General features: G+C 37.6%; 1 protein-coding gene across 1 annotated transcript in view; it reads left to right on the top strand.

Moving 5' to 3' along the window:
- ccdc85al (coiled-coil domain containing 85A, like) overlaps positions 1-14519 on the top strand; it is a 15813-nt gene extending 1294 nt beyond the window's left edge. Inside the window, 4 exon segments of the mRNA XM_043242293.1 lie at positions 303-1302; positions 10539-10596; positions 12385-12421; positions 13613-14519. Coding sequence (XP_043098228.1) covers positions 303-1302; positions 10539-10596; positions 12385-12421; positions 13613-13618 — 1101 coding nt within the window. The 3' untranslated portion in view covers positions 13619-14519.
- The last annotated feature ends 210 nt before the right edge of the window (positions 14520-14729 follow it).

The following is a 14729-nucleotide window of genomic DNA, read 5'->3' as shown; positions in this document are numbered from 1 at the left end:
TGTCACGCAAAGTTTGGTAACAGTTGTGCCAAATGCATTTGGTTCTTGTGTGTGTTTCAAATGAGGTGTTGCTCTAATGATTTTTGTTAAATCATAGTTTTAGAGTGTTCTATATTAGATCAGTGACATATACATGAGAACATTGCTTGAACAACACCTTTTAACTACATTCATACTGAATTATTAAATCAAAGAAATTATATGATATAGTTTGTGTGGCCTTAGAAATTGTCCTTGAATGGCAACATTTTAAAATATGTAAAAACTTTTTTATATATTTTGTGTTCTCAATTGTGGTGAAGGAGGTAAACCAGAAGCTGCAGGACGACAATCGGGAACTGCGAGACCTCTGCTGTTTTCTGGACGATGACCGGCAAAAGGGCAAGCGAGTGTCGCGCGAGTGGCAGCGTCTGGGCCGCTTCAGTGCCAGCGTTATGCGTAAGGAGGTGGCACTGTACCTTCAGAAGCTGACAGAATTGGAGCGCAAGCAGGAAGAGGTCATTCGGGAGAACCTGGAACTTAGGGAAATTTGCCTGCTGATAGACGAGGAGAAAGGGGGCAGTGTAGGGGAAGGGGGCCAAAGTGGCACGGGGTCCGTTGGGTGCCGCAACTCCATTGATAGCCAGAGTGGGCTCTTGGTACCCGGCTTGATGCGGGACGTGGGGGACGGAAGCAGCACTTCTAGCGCTGGAAGCGCAGACAGCTCTGAGCATCCACACCATAAGCAGCCACAGCCACCGTCTAGCGGAGGACCTGGGAATAAAAGCCCAGAGATCCAGAAGGCTCGCCTTGGGAAAAGAGGGGAAGGAGATCGGGTGGAGATCTCTAGCCCTGACCCTCCCGTCCGACACAGAAGCACCAGCCTGGAGTATCCCTTCGTACTGCCCCAGCCCTGCCGACCACGCTGTGGCTCCATATCTGTGCCTGACCATCGGCTGATTAGAGGGCTTAGTCCGGAAAAATATGGTCGATCCCTTGGTCACCGGAGTCCAGAGACTCATCCAAAGCACCATCTGGCTCCAGGACAACCAATGAGTCCTGAGCTCTACATCCAGAGGCACAGGGGCAGCTTAGGAAGTGGGCCTGGGAGTCCAGAAGCTAGACACCTGCTGCTAGGAACGTCAGAGCTCCACCATGACAAAAGCAAGCTGGGAGGAAGTAGTCCTGAGATGTTGAGGCACCAGTACAGCATGAGCCCTGAACATGGGAAGTTTGGCAGCCCTGGTAGAGAGACGTCACCTCGGAGGTTGGCAGGAGAAGAGCTGTCGCCACACCATCGGAGCCTTTACAATGGTGTGAATGGTGGGTCTGAAATGCAAAATGACATAACAAAACAAAGTTGTGCTTTTATGCCTGAAAAATGTTTCTCCTTTCTCTATTTTTATCTCACGTTCACCAGTTCAGTATCTGATTAGTAGCTAATACACCAAATATACGACCTGATAAATGGTAAAAAGAGAAACAGAACTTTAGGAGGTTTAATCAAAAAACTTTCCACTTCTGATGTCGTGATGATGAGTTTGTCACGTTCAAGTGCTTTGTTGTTGGAATGAATAGAAATCGTGGAGGATGGCAAGTTTATTCTTGCCTATTTCTTTGGAAAATCTGATCAAAGCCAAAACATATACAATATTTTTAGTCAGTATTTAACTAAATGTAACATCCCATTTATTTGGCAACCATATAAACATCATCCACACTGTCTAGATGAGGTGTTCAATCCTGTTGTCGGTTCCTAGCACTATCCTGCAGAGTTTACATCTGAAAAGAGTTTACCTCTGATTTACTCTGCCTGAAACAGCTAATCAAGATTAGTAGACACATCTGGTGTTTGGACAGGTTGGAGCTAATCTCTGCAGCACCTCTATCACCAGGACTGGACACCTTAATCTAGCAATAGACTGTCAAATAAATATTATAAATGCTATAACATGCATACAATATGCATCATATGGTTATTTATACTTTTGGTTCTCTCCTACGCCATATTTAAAGTTTCTGACCTGATCAAAATGATCTCTAAATTCCTAATCATAAATATGGCTTCTGAGGTAATTTATGTCCAATTTGCAGTAAAACAGCGTTACCCGGATATCTGATGATTGCTGATGTCAAGGTCTTTGAGGTTTCTAGCGTGCCGACCACTTTCAGATTGCAATGGACTCTGCTGAAGTTACTCATGATTGGCTCATCTATCTTGAAGCACAGTTAATTATTTCTCCAGAGACACCAGACCTACTCCTGGTATCGGCGAGAATCAAAACTAAGCAACTTGGACATTGTGTTAAACTTCTCCATTCACTGTTTGGCCTCCTTTATGACATGCAAATTTCTGTGCAAAGTACTAAAAATGTATAATAGCATGGTTCGGTACTTAGAGGACCTCTATAGAGAAATGTAATACTGCACATTTAAAACCATAGAATTAGACATCACAAACATCTTTTTAAAACTGAAACATCTTTCAAAAACGTCAGCACAAATCAAACACATATAAAATCACATACTTATTACACTGGATGAAGGACTTTCTTTGTGTCTGTTAAAAAAGTATCTTCTATATATTCTATTTGTCTGCAGTAAGAACGTAACTGGGTCATACTACATCCGCCATATTGTTTTTGTCATGTGACCTAATGCATCAGTTCTGCCGCTTCACTGCCATTCACAACTCCTCTCCTGAGGCCTATAGCAATAGTAAAATGTATCTATTTTTTTGTACCCTATATGGCAGGGAAGTAGGCATATTAAGACATAACTCAAAATTTTGTCTTTTTGCTGCTTTACGCAAGTTATTTGTGCAATTGACTACTTATGATATAAAAGATGTGCTGACTGTTCAAAATCCCCATGATTTTAAATAAACACACACAAACACACATTAGAGAAATGGTGCAAATCAAAGGAGCTGGGCAGCTATGTGCATATCCCACAGCTGCAGATAACGATTTCTACAGGAGAACATGCTGAGTAGCCTATAGTTCACGCCGCCCATAAAACACTCACCTCAAGGTGAAAGATGTGACTCACTTTGCATTCATTAGCTTCAAGAAATGCCCCCTTAAGATGAAATAAGAACCAAGAAAGAGCAGATTGATGCCCCGATTTAAATAACTCAGAATACAGAACTTCTTTAGCTGACTTTCGGCAGTTAAACTGGCTTCTCTCATCTTTTCAGAGAAAATTTATTCAATTACGTTTAGGTAGCACCTTCCTGGTGATGAAAAAACATTTTCTAACTTGACAAGGTCAAAAGAAATCGATGATAGTTGTTGAAAGATATAAGCTTTACAAATGGCAGAGAACCTCAAGAATGGCTTTCAGCTCAGCACTAACAATAAAAGGTAATTGCTAACAAGATGACTGTTGTTGGATGCTGTGGTTTCAGCATTGTCCTATGTGTCTGTAATGCTGCTGTAGACATTTGTCACTGTCACAGACTGTTCTGGTGTTGGTCCCAAAGGGGAAACCGCACGTCCACTGACCCTGTACACTTCCACATCATCCATATCTTCCCCTGAACGACCCTAATGCTGCTCTGAAATGCCTTGCGGTGTCGATGATCTAATAGACTAGAGTGTGTGTGTGAAGTATTGGGTTTTAAAGGGTAGTGCACAAAAAGAAAATCCATGGACATTTTCTCAGCTTTATATAACTTAGAACCTTCTGTAGAACAGAAAATAAGATATTCTGAATTAGAATTTTTCCAACACTACAAGTCAAGGGAGTTCAGAATGTCTAAAATGATTAAAACGATAAAACAATCCCTTTAAAATGAATCAGTTTACTTTAGAGTGTTCATTTATTACTTAGATAACAAGGATATTGTTGATGTTTCTGTCAGTGACCGGTTTTATAGAGAATCTATCAGCATTGTCGGCATTTACCGTTGCAGTCACGATGCTCGGACCAATGCTATTTATTTATTTGGTTCATTCAACTGTAGTAAACTGAGTTTTATAAGATATATCACAGTTATATCACAGTTTAACTGGGATTATATCGCAGTTTGTGACATAAGAGCTTTGGTTGTCTATTTGCAGCCCGGCATGATGGAAGTCATTACCGTATTGACATTGCATTGTGTAGCTATTAAAAAATCCATCCATTCAAATGGAGTGTGTTGCAGTGTGTGCAGTCGCTACAAATCATAAACGTAGTATTTGTAGTGGGAATTAAACTTGTGCGTAGATGTAGTGATGTTGAAGCTCTGGATAATCCTGTAAGAGGTTTTCAGAGAATTATTATTTTTCTGCTTTCTTAGCGTGTGGCTCTTATTCAAAAAGCCAAAGCACATGATTATAAACATCACATTGACTTTAGCCAACAAAGTTCAGATAAATGAGCATCTAAATAACAGCGTCACAAGACAATCCCTCTGCCTTTTTTCGCCGAAATCCTGCACAAAAACAAGCACCTCTTGACCTCCTCTAAACTAATCTTTATGCCATCACGGTGCTAGCTTTTTTTTTTATATTCTGGTTAAGATGCAGGGCGGCTTTATTTGGACTTTGCATGGGAATCACGTTGTACAGTAGCTAATGCTGTCAGCTCATGCCGGAAATTTGGTCGCTGGTTTTGGATTTCACATGAAAGCTGTTTCCATACAGGCAGTACAGTATACGGCTACACTGAGCTGACAACATCTGTCGATATCCAGCTTTATGCTGAAGAAAACGTGTCTTGAACATTAAAATGAGGGCATTGTTTTATAGGCAGAGAAAAATGGGCACTCTATTCTTCGTTTCTCTCTCTATATCTTGGCTCAGATTTGTATTTTTCAAATTTTTTGCTGACCCCGCACTATGAGCAGATGGAGGGACCAAGGTGTTTTTTAAGAGAGCAAGGTTAAAAGACCAGATCCCAAAAATGAAATTTCTGTAATAGTTTACTCATCAAAACGAACCAATCATTACTCATCATGCCAGAACCAATGTCCTGTTTCTTATGTGTAACATAAAAGACATTTTTAATAATACAGTGGTCAATCTTTTTCAACCAAATATGAACCATAAAAAAATCATAAACGGTGTCCATGTGACTTACAACAGCATTGTGTGATAGTGAAATAAATTTGAATTGATACTATTCAAGTCGTTTGAAGCTGACATCGCTATTTCTCCTAAACGCAGTGATACGATCATGTTTTCTAGCCTGTTAAATTACGCCCGTGTGCTCGTCTAAGCTTTTCTACTTGAAACACTTAAAACTCTTATGCACGTGAGATTTCTTTCTCAGCTACTTTCACTTCAGTTTAAACCGTGACGAATATGAGACCTTCCTAATACCACAGATAAGAGGGAGGCTTTCAAAGAGGAGACAAAGCGGCCATTGCACAACTTCTGGAAAAAAAAGGCCATTTCCTGATAATACAGAAGTCAGACCTCTTCAGACTCAAACTCTCAGCCCTCAGGGAAGCCTGTGGTTTAGGCAGACCTGTATCTCAATTGCTGTGTGTGTGTGTGTGTGTTAGTGTGCGCGTGAAGGCTGTGTTGTGTGCGCTCCTCCGTGACCTTGGGAGATACCCCCCTCTGACTCAGACTCTAAATTTAGCCCTGAAGCTGATGGCTTTCTCAGTGTTTACCTCTACACATACAGTAGGCAAAGACCTTTCCCCCACTTCCACTAACGCAGTCTTACAGGTGTCCTGCTGAATAATCAGGTTCAACTTTAATGCCTTTGCTAAATATATTTGATTACATTTACGTTTTATTTTTCGTAAAATTGTATCTCTTCATTACACATTATAATGAAAGTTACATTTAATATTTTTACATAATTTTATTTATTTTAGTAATTTACAGCCTTTAACAAATTTATTATATAGTGGAAATTATATTTCAGTTTTTTTTTTTACATTTTATTATTTAAATGTAACTCTTTTTTTAGTGAAGTTTACAAAAGCATTGTATAGTGAAGGCCACATTTTAGTTTTGTGTTATTTTATATTATTAAAATATTAAAATAAAAAGAAGAACTCTTTAAAAATAAATCTAATACATGTTTATTTTAGTACAGTTTTTTTCATCAGTTATTAATAAAGGTTGCTTTTACTATTATTCTTTTTATTTTCAACGACACCTATGACTTCAGTTAAACAAATATAAAAATAATAATAATAAGCTATAACAAATTAACTATATACGACAGAAATATAATTTACAAATATTTGTGGCAAAAATATATAAATAGAAATCTCATATAAAGGGGGAAAAGTCTCGCATGTGAAATGTATTGATGTATATATGGCCTCCTTGTCTTCTTTAGCAGTGTTTAACTGATGCTCAAAAATGCCATAGAGAGTAATAGGCTTACATTTAGGCAGTGGTTCGGTTTAAGCTGATGAAGTGAACAAAAACAGGATCTGGCAAGTGAGAAAACCTCCTATAATTCTTGCCCTATGCACCGTATTTGAGTATTTTTATTTCCCGGAAAGAATATTACAGTGAGCTCTTAGTCACGGGCCTCTAATGGATTGTCACGGCAGGCTCAGCTCAGACTGTTGAGTCATGGCTTTGCGTGAGGATTGTGCGTTTCCCAAAAACTCTGCTTTGCATCTCCACATGTTTTTGCACAACTAAGCATAACTGCAAAAACAACTGTTTTCTGACAGGTTTCCCAGACACTGCAGCTACAATATTGCAGTGAGAATGTAAAATATTTAGACCATCTTTCCATGTATTTCAGAAGCAGCACGCAGCAAATCCAATTGTTTTTGTCTTTAATAAGAAGGCATGTGTGTGATTAACACAATGAAATCTGCGCTACAGTGGAGCCAGCAGCAGGCTGAACCGAACGTGACTCTGCCTGAAGGGATATGGTTTAACGCAGTCATGAGATGCATGAATGTGCATTGAGCTTCATTAGGCAATGACCTTCAGTTTGCATGCTCTCTGAGGGGCATCGTGGCTATTCTTTATAGGATGCAGCATGTGACATTATTTTAGTGTGTTGAAAGGTGCTATAAGCAGTTTAAGCCGCTTTAACGTCAACTACACAACCTGAACTGATAAAATAATTAATGTTCAGGAAGAATTTATAATTGGCTATTTTGCAGAATCAGTGCTCAAACCTTGTTAAGAATCGAGTCCTTGCAGCAAAAATCTCAGAAATTAGATTTTGGTTTATCTTACATTTCACGGGTTATTTTTCTGCACAGTTGGACATGAAAGCATATGGCAAGCGCTGTCGTTTCTTGTGCATTTTTGCTACATCTATTGCTACATTTGGAGCGGAGTACATGAAGAATATGATCAATAGAGGTGCAAATGTGTGAAAATGGTCAACTAAGACAACATATGTTTTTATAGGCAGTTACTTGGAATTATGCCTTTGGATAATCTAAATCGCCCTGCAAAAAGGTTGCGGGCAAATGTCCACAGCGGTGAGCAAACAATACATGTGTAAAAATGTACCTTATCTATAACTGATTTCTTTTCGTTATTAATCCTAAACAATTGAGAGAAAAGCAAGTAGCTGCTCTTCTCAGCGAAAAGTGAATTTTGTGATCCCCCTCCCGCCGTCAGAGCTTAAGCGTTCCCCCATGATCTCTAAAAATATAGGACATTCTCCCATAATCCCTGTTTTACGATGATGGAAATGTGTAAGTCTGTCTGCGTTTCTGTTAGCGGCTGTTTGTGTGCATGTGTGTGTGTGTGTATCGGTTATGGGAGAATGTGAAAGAGATATTCATCTTGACAGAAGTTTTGAACTTGTACAAATACGATTTCGCACATCTTGACCTCCGAGCTGCCTCTTTCAGGACAGACTCCGTCCGACAGATCTGAGTCGCCCGCATGGCATAAATATCAGCCCATGAGCTCTCAGGGCAAATTAAACATTATAAGCTACCAGCCAAGCCCACACAATGCAATTTCGATATTCAAGCTCAAGAGCTAACGCATGCTTAGGGCTTTATTATAATGTAAAGCCTAGTATAATGATTGTTAATGTTAATGGCAGGATACAACAAGAGATTTGGAGAGATCTCCTGCCATGTTTCTAAGAAATGATCTAAGAACTCAATAACCCAAAAAGACGTCATACCTAATGCGTTTTATACTGTTTTTAGCAAGTAAAAGACCTTTTATTGTAATTGCAATTTTTTTTCCTCGGTATTAAGTATTTTATATCAGGCATTTGATTAAAGTTTATTTTTTCATCTCTCTGCATTGTGTTGTTATTAAGTTATTATAACTTAATCAAAACAACCCAACTTCCTGGAAAACAATTACTGGTTATCGGTTTTTGGAAATGATCCCATCATAAGTTTTACCTCCAGAATAAAAACTACAGTGCATTTTAAATATCATAAGCATTTAAATATCATTGTGATCAGACGTTATTGGCAGATTTAGATTGGCAACTGATATTTATATGCATTTTTTTTTACCAAAATACCTTCTAGCCCTTCTAGCTTTAAAGTAAAAATAAAGTAAAACAGCAACAGATATTTTCGCTTCGTATTTTCTGTTATGTGATTGTTCAATCAACACCAATCATGATATGTTGTATACCGTGCAATAGTGTCATACACGTCACCAGGAAAAAATCTGTTGTTTTCATTGAAAGTGAAATATTGCAGTTATATTTTGATTAATAATCATGCGGCGAAAACAAATTTACGCAATGACCCATATGCATGGGTGAATCATAATCACAAAACGTTGTCTAACATGCATTTAGAAAACAGATAGGATGAAGTTTTATTATTTGCCAAAATGAATAACAGCAAAGCCTGATGATCATGTTATCTGGTATGATTTGAGAACATTCTGCTTCAATGGATGCAAATCTCAATCGTGATTGAATGATACTGAGAATCCTTGCTTTTGATTTTTATCATCACCAAATATTGATTGGATCCTTATCCTTGATCATCCTTTGAGCATTTGTGGAGCAGAGTCCTAAACCTCTTTGTCGTTCTTATTATCTGCTGTTTGATCAAAGCGGAGGGCCAGTCTCTCTTCTGGACATCAGTTTTGGTTCACGTTCCGGTTGTTCCTGCGCTTTATCTCTTTTCACGTTGTGAATGTTAGCGGATAAACCGGCCAGGATGTCTGCTAAAGCCTCCTAAAGTGTTTCTTAGAAGTCCACAGACTGGCATGAATCTTTAATGGCTGACTGCATGTGCACGCCTGAAGCAAATATGATAACGAGATGAAAAAACTGAAGTGGTGAATGAAACAGAGCACTATTGATGCCGGCTTAATGGAGGCAAGCTCAGAAAGAATGGATGTGCCATCACTCTATCCGAATGAATATCGAATGACTTTGAACAGTCAGAGTACAGGAAAGCTGGCTAACCTCTGATTAACCTGCCAATGAAAGCTGCACTTGTGCGTTGTGGTGTCAGTTTGTAGCTACCCATAAAAGCAGTCAGTGACATTGCGAATGGTATTTAACCGTATGCTCTTACTTTGCTAAATTATACCCTCAACAGAGTGTTTCAGCCCAAAGGACTGGTGTGTGTGTGTGTGTGTGTTTGACAGGGTGGCATATGGGAAAAGCAGACAGGTTCACAGTTGGTTTAGCCTGGGCAGGCATGCAGGACATGTTGTCACCACCAGGCTCTGTAAAGCAGGTAAACAAGAGGGTTTGCCTGTGGTCTCCGGTGTGCAATTGAACCTAAAAAAAGAAAATAACTGCTCAGGCGCTGTGAGGGCAGCAAATTATGTCAAGAGCCTCTTATTTCCTCTACAGACCACCCTCGGTGTCAAGCTTAATGTGCGCCAATCACACTGAAACTTACCAACACCTCTGTGGAAAAATCAAATCCAAATGCTTTCAATTTTTGTTCATTGTTGAGGATTGTATTATGACAATAAGCTGCTATTATACTTTTTCAGTGGCTTTGGCTCTAGAAGTATTTTTGTCCCTCATACTATTATACACTCCTACAAATTAAGTTCTTTTTGCATCTATGGATGCGTGAAGAACATTAAAAACATCCATGCTAACGGTTCAGTGATCAAAAATGTTCTTTATTGTATAAAGGTTCCCAAGATTATTAAAAATAGGAAAAATGTTTTTAGAGCTCACTGACAGGTTGTTTTGGGACCCAAAATTGTTCTTTAATGGCATTTCAGAAAAAAACCCTGAAATCTGTAGAAAGTAGGGTTTCTTTTATGAAAAAAACCCCAAAACAACCAGCTCCAAGACAAATCATGACATTATAACCTTTGATGCACTGAAAAAAAAAACTAGGCTTATGAAAACTGAATATGAAAAAGTTGTATAAAGGTCTATTATGACAAACTCAAACTTTGTAGCTACACAAAAGATGCAGATAAGAAGTATAACTATTCAACTTTTGCTTACAAGAGTAAAATCATTGTATTCTCAGTGTATTGCAAAATATTCCCTTGTAACAGCATGGCTTCCACAGAAGCAAATTAATCTTTGCTTTGGTATTTTGTGGATTTACATGCTAGCATTAAAAATCTCCATTTCCCTATAGAGAAAATGAATGGGCTTTGTTCTTCCAGATCCGACTGCTGTGCAGAAAAACTTAATAAAAGTCTTTTTTATCTTCACAGCTTTGATATCAGCAGGATGTTGCAGCAACAACTGCAGGAACGTGAAGCTCTGGGACAGGTGAGTTCTGCTCAAATGACTTCGGCTCTGTTCCAAACCCTAGTGGGCTGCCTACATAGACAGCATTTTAAGGCATCACTGGTGTGTTCCTGAAGTGAAGGCTGTTCCAAAACGGTAGGCAGCTAAATTATGCTGCCTTATAAGAAAGGCCAACATCTAAGGCAGCACTGTATCCTTTGCTGATGCATCGCAACAAACTCCAGTAAGTGCAGAATTTCAATAAATATGACAAAATGACAAATGCAAATATACTTTATTCAAAGTATAAATGAAAAGAAGTGCTAAGTTATTACAAATTACAATGTAATTATTCTATCAAATATTTGTGCATTGTATGTGTTTTATTGTGCTTATTAGAGTATGGAATTGTTATTTTAGATTATAACTATTTGGGACAGTGTTTTTAACTAGTGATTTTTAACTAAAAGTAAAACTTTTTAATTGAAACTATATTTTATTGAAATATTAGAAATATTGCTTTGAAAGTTAATTTGAAGTACTAACAAAATTACAACTAAAAAAATAAAAAAGAAGAATTACTAAAGCACAAAAATACAACTTAAAAAATTAAAATGAAATAATAAAAACTGAATCAACATATTAATAAATACTATAATAGGATAAATATTGTTCAAATAACATTCAGGCCCATTTTGCAGCTTATTGTGGTAAAAAAAAATTGGTCGAGATGCTGTGACAGAATAAAATAAAATAACCAACCACATCAGAATCAATGACGCCACAATTACAGGCCGACAAAGTCATTGAAATAGTTCTACAGGTCAACAGAAAACATCACGTTGCAGAGAAAGAAAAAAAAAATCACAAATCCAGACACTAGTTCTTCCCACCAAAGTGCTCATTATATTAAGTAGGTACACAGAATTTTATTTCCTGGCAGACTGACCCGCTCACCCTAACTCCCGGAAATTGTGAAGCAGTCAGAGTTCTGTCTGATCTGATTTTCACAAGTGCTTTCCAGTTTTGTGTGCAATATGCATGAACAGCCTGCGCTGTCTGAGGCTGATACTAATGGGGTTGCTGCCTATATAGAGCCTTTCAATTTCATTTCAGTTGGATGGAAGAGACGTTACACATCGAGGCAGCTTACTATAGTTAAAAACAGAGCCCACATGTCCTCTGGTCCATGCATGTAAGCGTCCATATGTGTAATACAACGGTAGAGGTGACCCTGTCTGTCCGTGATCTCGCAAAGCTGCCCAGCAGGGGCAGAAAATGGCTTTGTTAATATTTAATAACTGAAAGGCAGACGTTTATCCTTAGGGATTACTCACCAATCCCAGTAAGATTTCACAGGAATGCTGAAGGTTTTCAATTTCTTGTTTGTTATAAATTAAAGACACCAACTTCCATGCCATACATGGATGATTTCTGTAATCCTCTTGTTAAACCTGCCATTAAAGAAACAGTTTTGTCATTTTGTAAGCGAAAATGTTGTCATCACTTACTCACCTTCATGTTCAGATCCCTGTATTATTTCCTTTCCTCTATAAAACAAACAGTTATTACATATACTACCAAGCTCTTCTCAAGTTCTCAAGTCAGTCGACAAATGCAAGTTTGAAAACGCATATGTTTGAAATATGGCACTTCAGAAGACTTGAAATATAGAGCACAGGTTGCACGGACTTCATTTATGGTGCCTTTTTCGCCTATTTTGGAGCTTGACAGTATAAATCACCATCCATTTTACTTGAATGAATAACTAAAGCCCTCCTGAAGATCTCTTTTTTGTTGTTGTTGTTGTTGTTTTGTTTTGTTTCACAGAAAAAAGAAACTAATACAGGGTTGGAACAAAACAGAGGTTAGTAAATGATGACACATGTATGTGTATATGTATGTAAAGCAATCTACTCTTACTATTTCCACCATATTTCATAAACATTAAGAGTAATGCTGGTATACAATTCCAAATGAAGGTACTTTTCTTACTGAAGAAGTAAAAAGCGGTTTCTGGTGTTTGATGTTACAGATCTGTGCTGGTCAAATTGCCTGTTTATGTGCTGTATTTTAAGCTCTTAATTGTAGTGAATGTTCACTTGTAGTGTCTTTTAAATTTTGAAAAGTCTATTTTAAAAACCTATACTTGCAGATAATATAATACTAAATATAATATAATATAATACTAAATATGATATTTTGAACACTTTTTTTGACTGTGATGTTGACAAACACACTAAAACCCATGTAAAATACTTGATTATAATTATAATTTAATTGTTACTATATTGTAAGTGTAGTGATATATAAGTATATGTAACTTTATCATTAAAATTGTATAACATTTACATGACGTACAGGTTTAAAAAGAAATGACACAATAAGAACAGACTTAAAATTCAAAAAGTTTAAAAAGCTTAAAATTCAAAACTGTAATTGTAATATTGACTAGGCAGAGGTAGTATATTTCAGCAGAACAGAAAAAAATTCACACAGGCTTAGAAATACTTGAGGTTGAGTAAATGTTGACAGAATTTAAATTTTTGGGGGTGAACTGTTCCTTTAAGGAACATTTTTTGGTGGGGTGAACTTCAATTTAACATATTCAGTTGGTGAAAACAAGTGCTGACCAACGCTGACAGAAACCAACAATAATGGCCGTTTGTTGACAGTATATAAGTTTTGTAATAAATGCTATTTTTTAAAGGTATGCTGAAGAGTAATTCTTTTGGGAGTATACACAATAAAAAAACAATGAAAATTGAAGGCAACCACCTTCAGCAGATTTTTACGTTTTCTCAACTTAGAAAACGCCTACAAAAATAAGTTGAGAAAACTCAAAAATCTGGTTGCCTTAAAATTTGAAGTTGGCTATTTTTTTTTTTACAGTGTAGGGGACATCAGTATTTTAACAAAAGTTACAATATATGTAAATGCATATATGGGAGAGTAGAGTACACTAACACACAGATGGCTTCAAACTCCGAAAATCCTATTTTGGCCTTTTATTGTTGAAAACATGCCTTAGCTTAAAGCTAAATTTCTGTCTCCGCAGTTTTGATGGCTCCTCTTGACCACGCCGTTGACCGGAGGTATGGCTTGACTCAGGGGCCCCAGGAGTCCCGCTCTCACCAGGCACATATTCCATCCCTTCACCTCGACAGTCAGGCCCCATTTGAGTTTTCATAACAGCAGTCGCTTTGTAGGACCCTCTGGTGCAATCATTCGAACGGGGACTGGAGCGAGACCCAGGATGTTTTCGGGTGAAAGACGACGCTCGCGCAAACCACAGAAACAGACACACCCACGCACGACTATGAGAATCTAAATGTCTCCTGTGGTTTACAGATGTTTAACAGTACTGCATTTGGGTAATCAAACACTCGAGCCGTCCCTCTCTCTATATCGGTGTCTCTCTGTATCATCCTGAGTAGCAATAGGACACAAGAAACACAATGCTGTGGCTTCTCTGAAGGTGCTTCCCTGCCCTTGATGTTTATTTATGCAGTTTCTTTTCAACCAAAGCAGTTTGAAATATCTCTAACCATGCATCTATGATGGAGTATCAGTATCATGTTTGCTAGTTTTTCCATATCTTGGATTGTTTTTTATTTTTACATGCGAGGTGTTTCTGAACACCAACGAAAGCAGAATGGACTCTGTACATGTTGTCAGTGGCTGAATAACCTCATCAGTGTTTTCACTGATCCTGTGTGTGTATGTGTGTGCGTGTGTGTGTTTATTGGCTTTATTATTCCTTCCCTTCAAGCTCCTGTATATAAGCTAATGAGGTGTTTCTTCATGTTGTTTTATATACAGAAATACAACATAGTACAATAGTAAATTAATGGATTAGTTTTATATGCATATAATGACTATTATTTTTGACTTACAGTTATTATTATACCGATAATAATATGAATATATCTATGTGCAAAATATTAAAGGATTTTCATTATGTACGCTTGCGTGCCATTTATTATTAGTTTCACTAACACTAAAGCGTAAAGCTTTAGTCAGCAATCTGCAGAGACACGGATAGATTTCCAAGTTGTCTGTTTTCGTGTAAATTAGAGACGTTCTGCCATTTCAGGATGATTTAAAATTAGCAAAACTATCAGATTTGTTTTTAAATCGTATTTATTTTGTCATAGTTTTGGGCTTTATTAGTC

The sequence above is a fragment of the Puntigrus tetrazona genome, chromosome 6 (genome assembly GCF_018831695.1).
Source record: "Puntigrus tetrazona isolate hp1 chromosome 6, ASM1883169v1, whole genome shotgun sequence".
Classification (NCBI taxonomy): domain Eukaryota; kingdom Metazoa; phylum Chordata; class Actinopteri; order Cypriniformes; family Cyprinidae; genus Puntigrus; species Puntigrus tetrazona.
The sequence above is the reverse complement of the archived record's forward strand: the minus strand, read 5'-3'. Positions and strand labels throughout refer to the sequence as shown.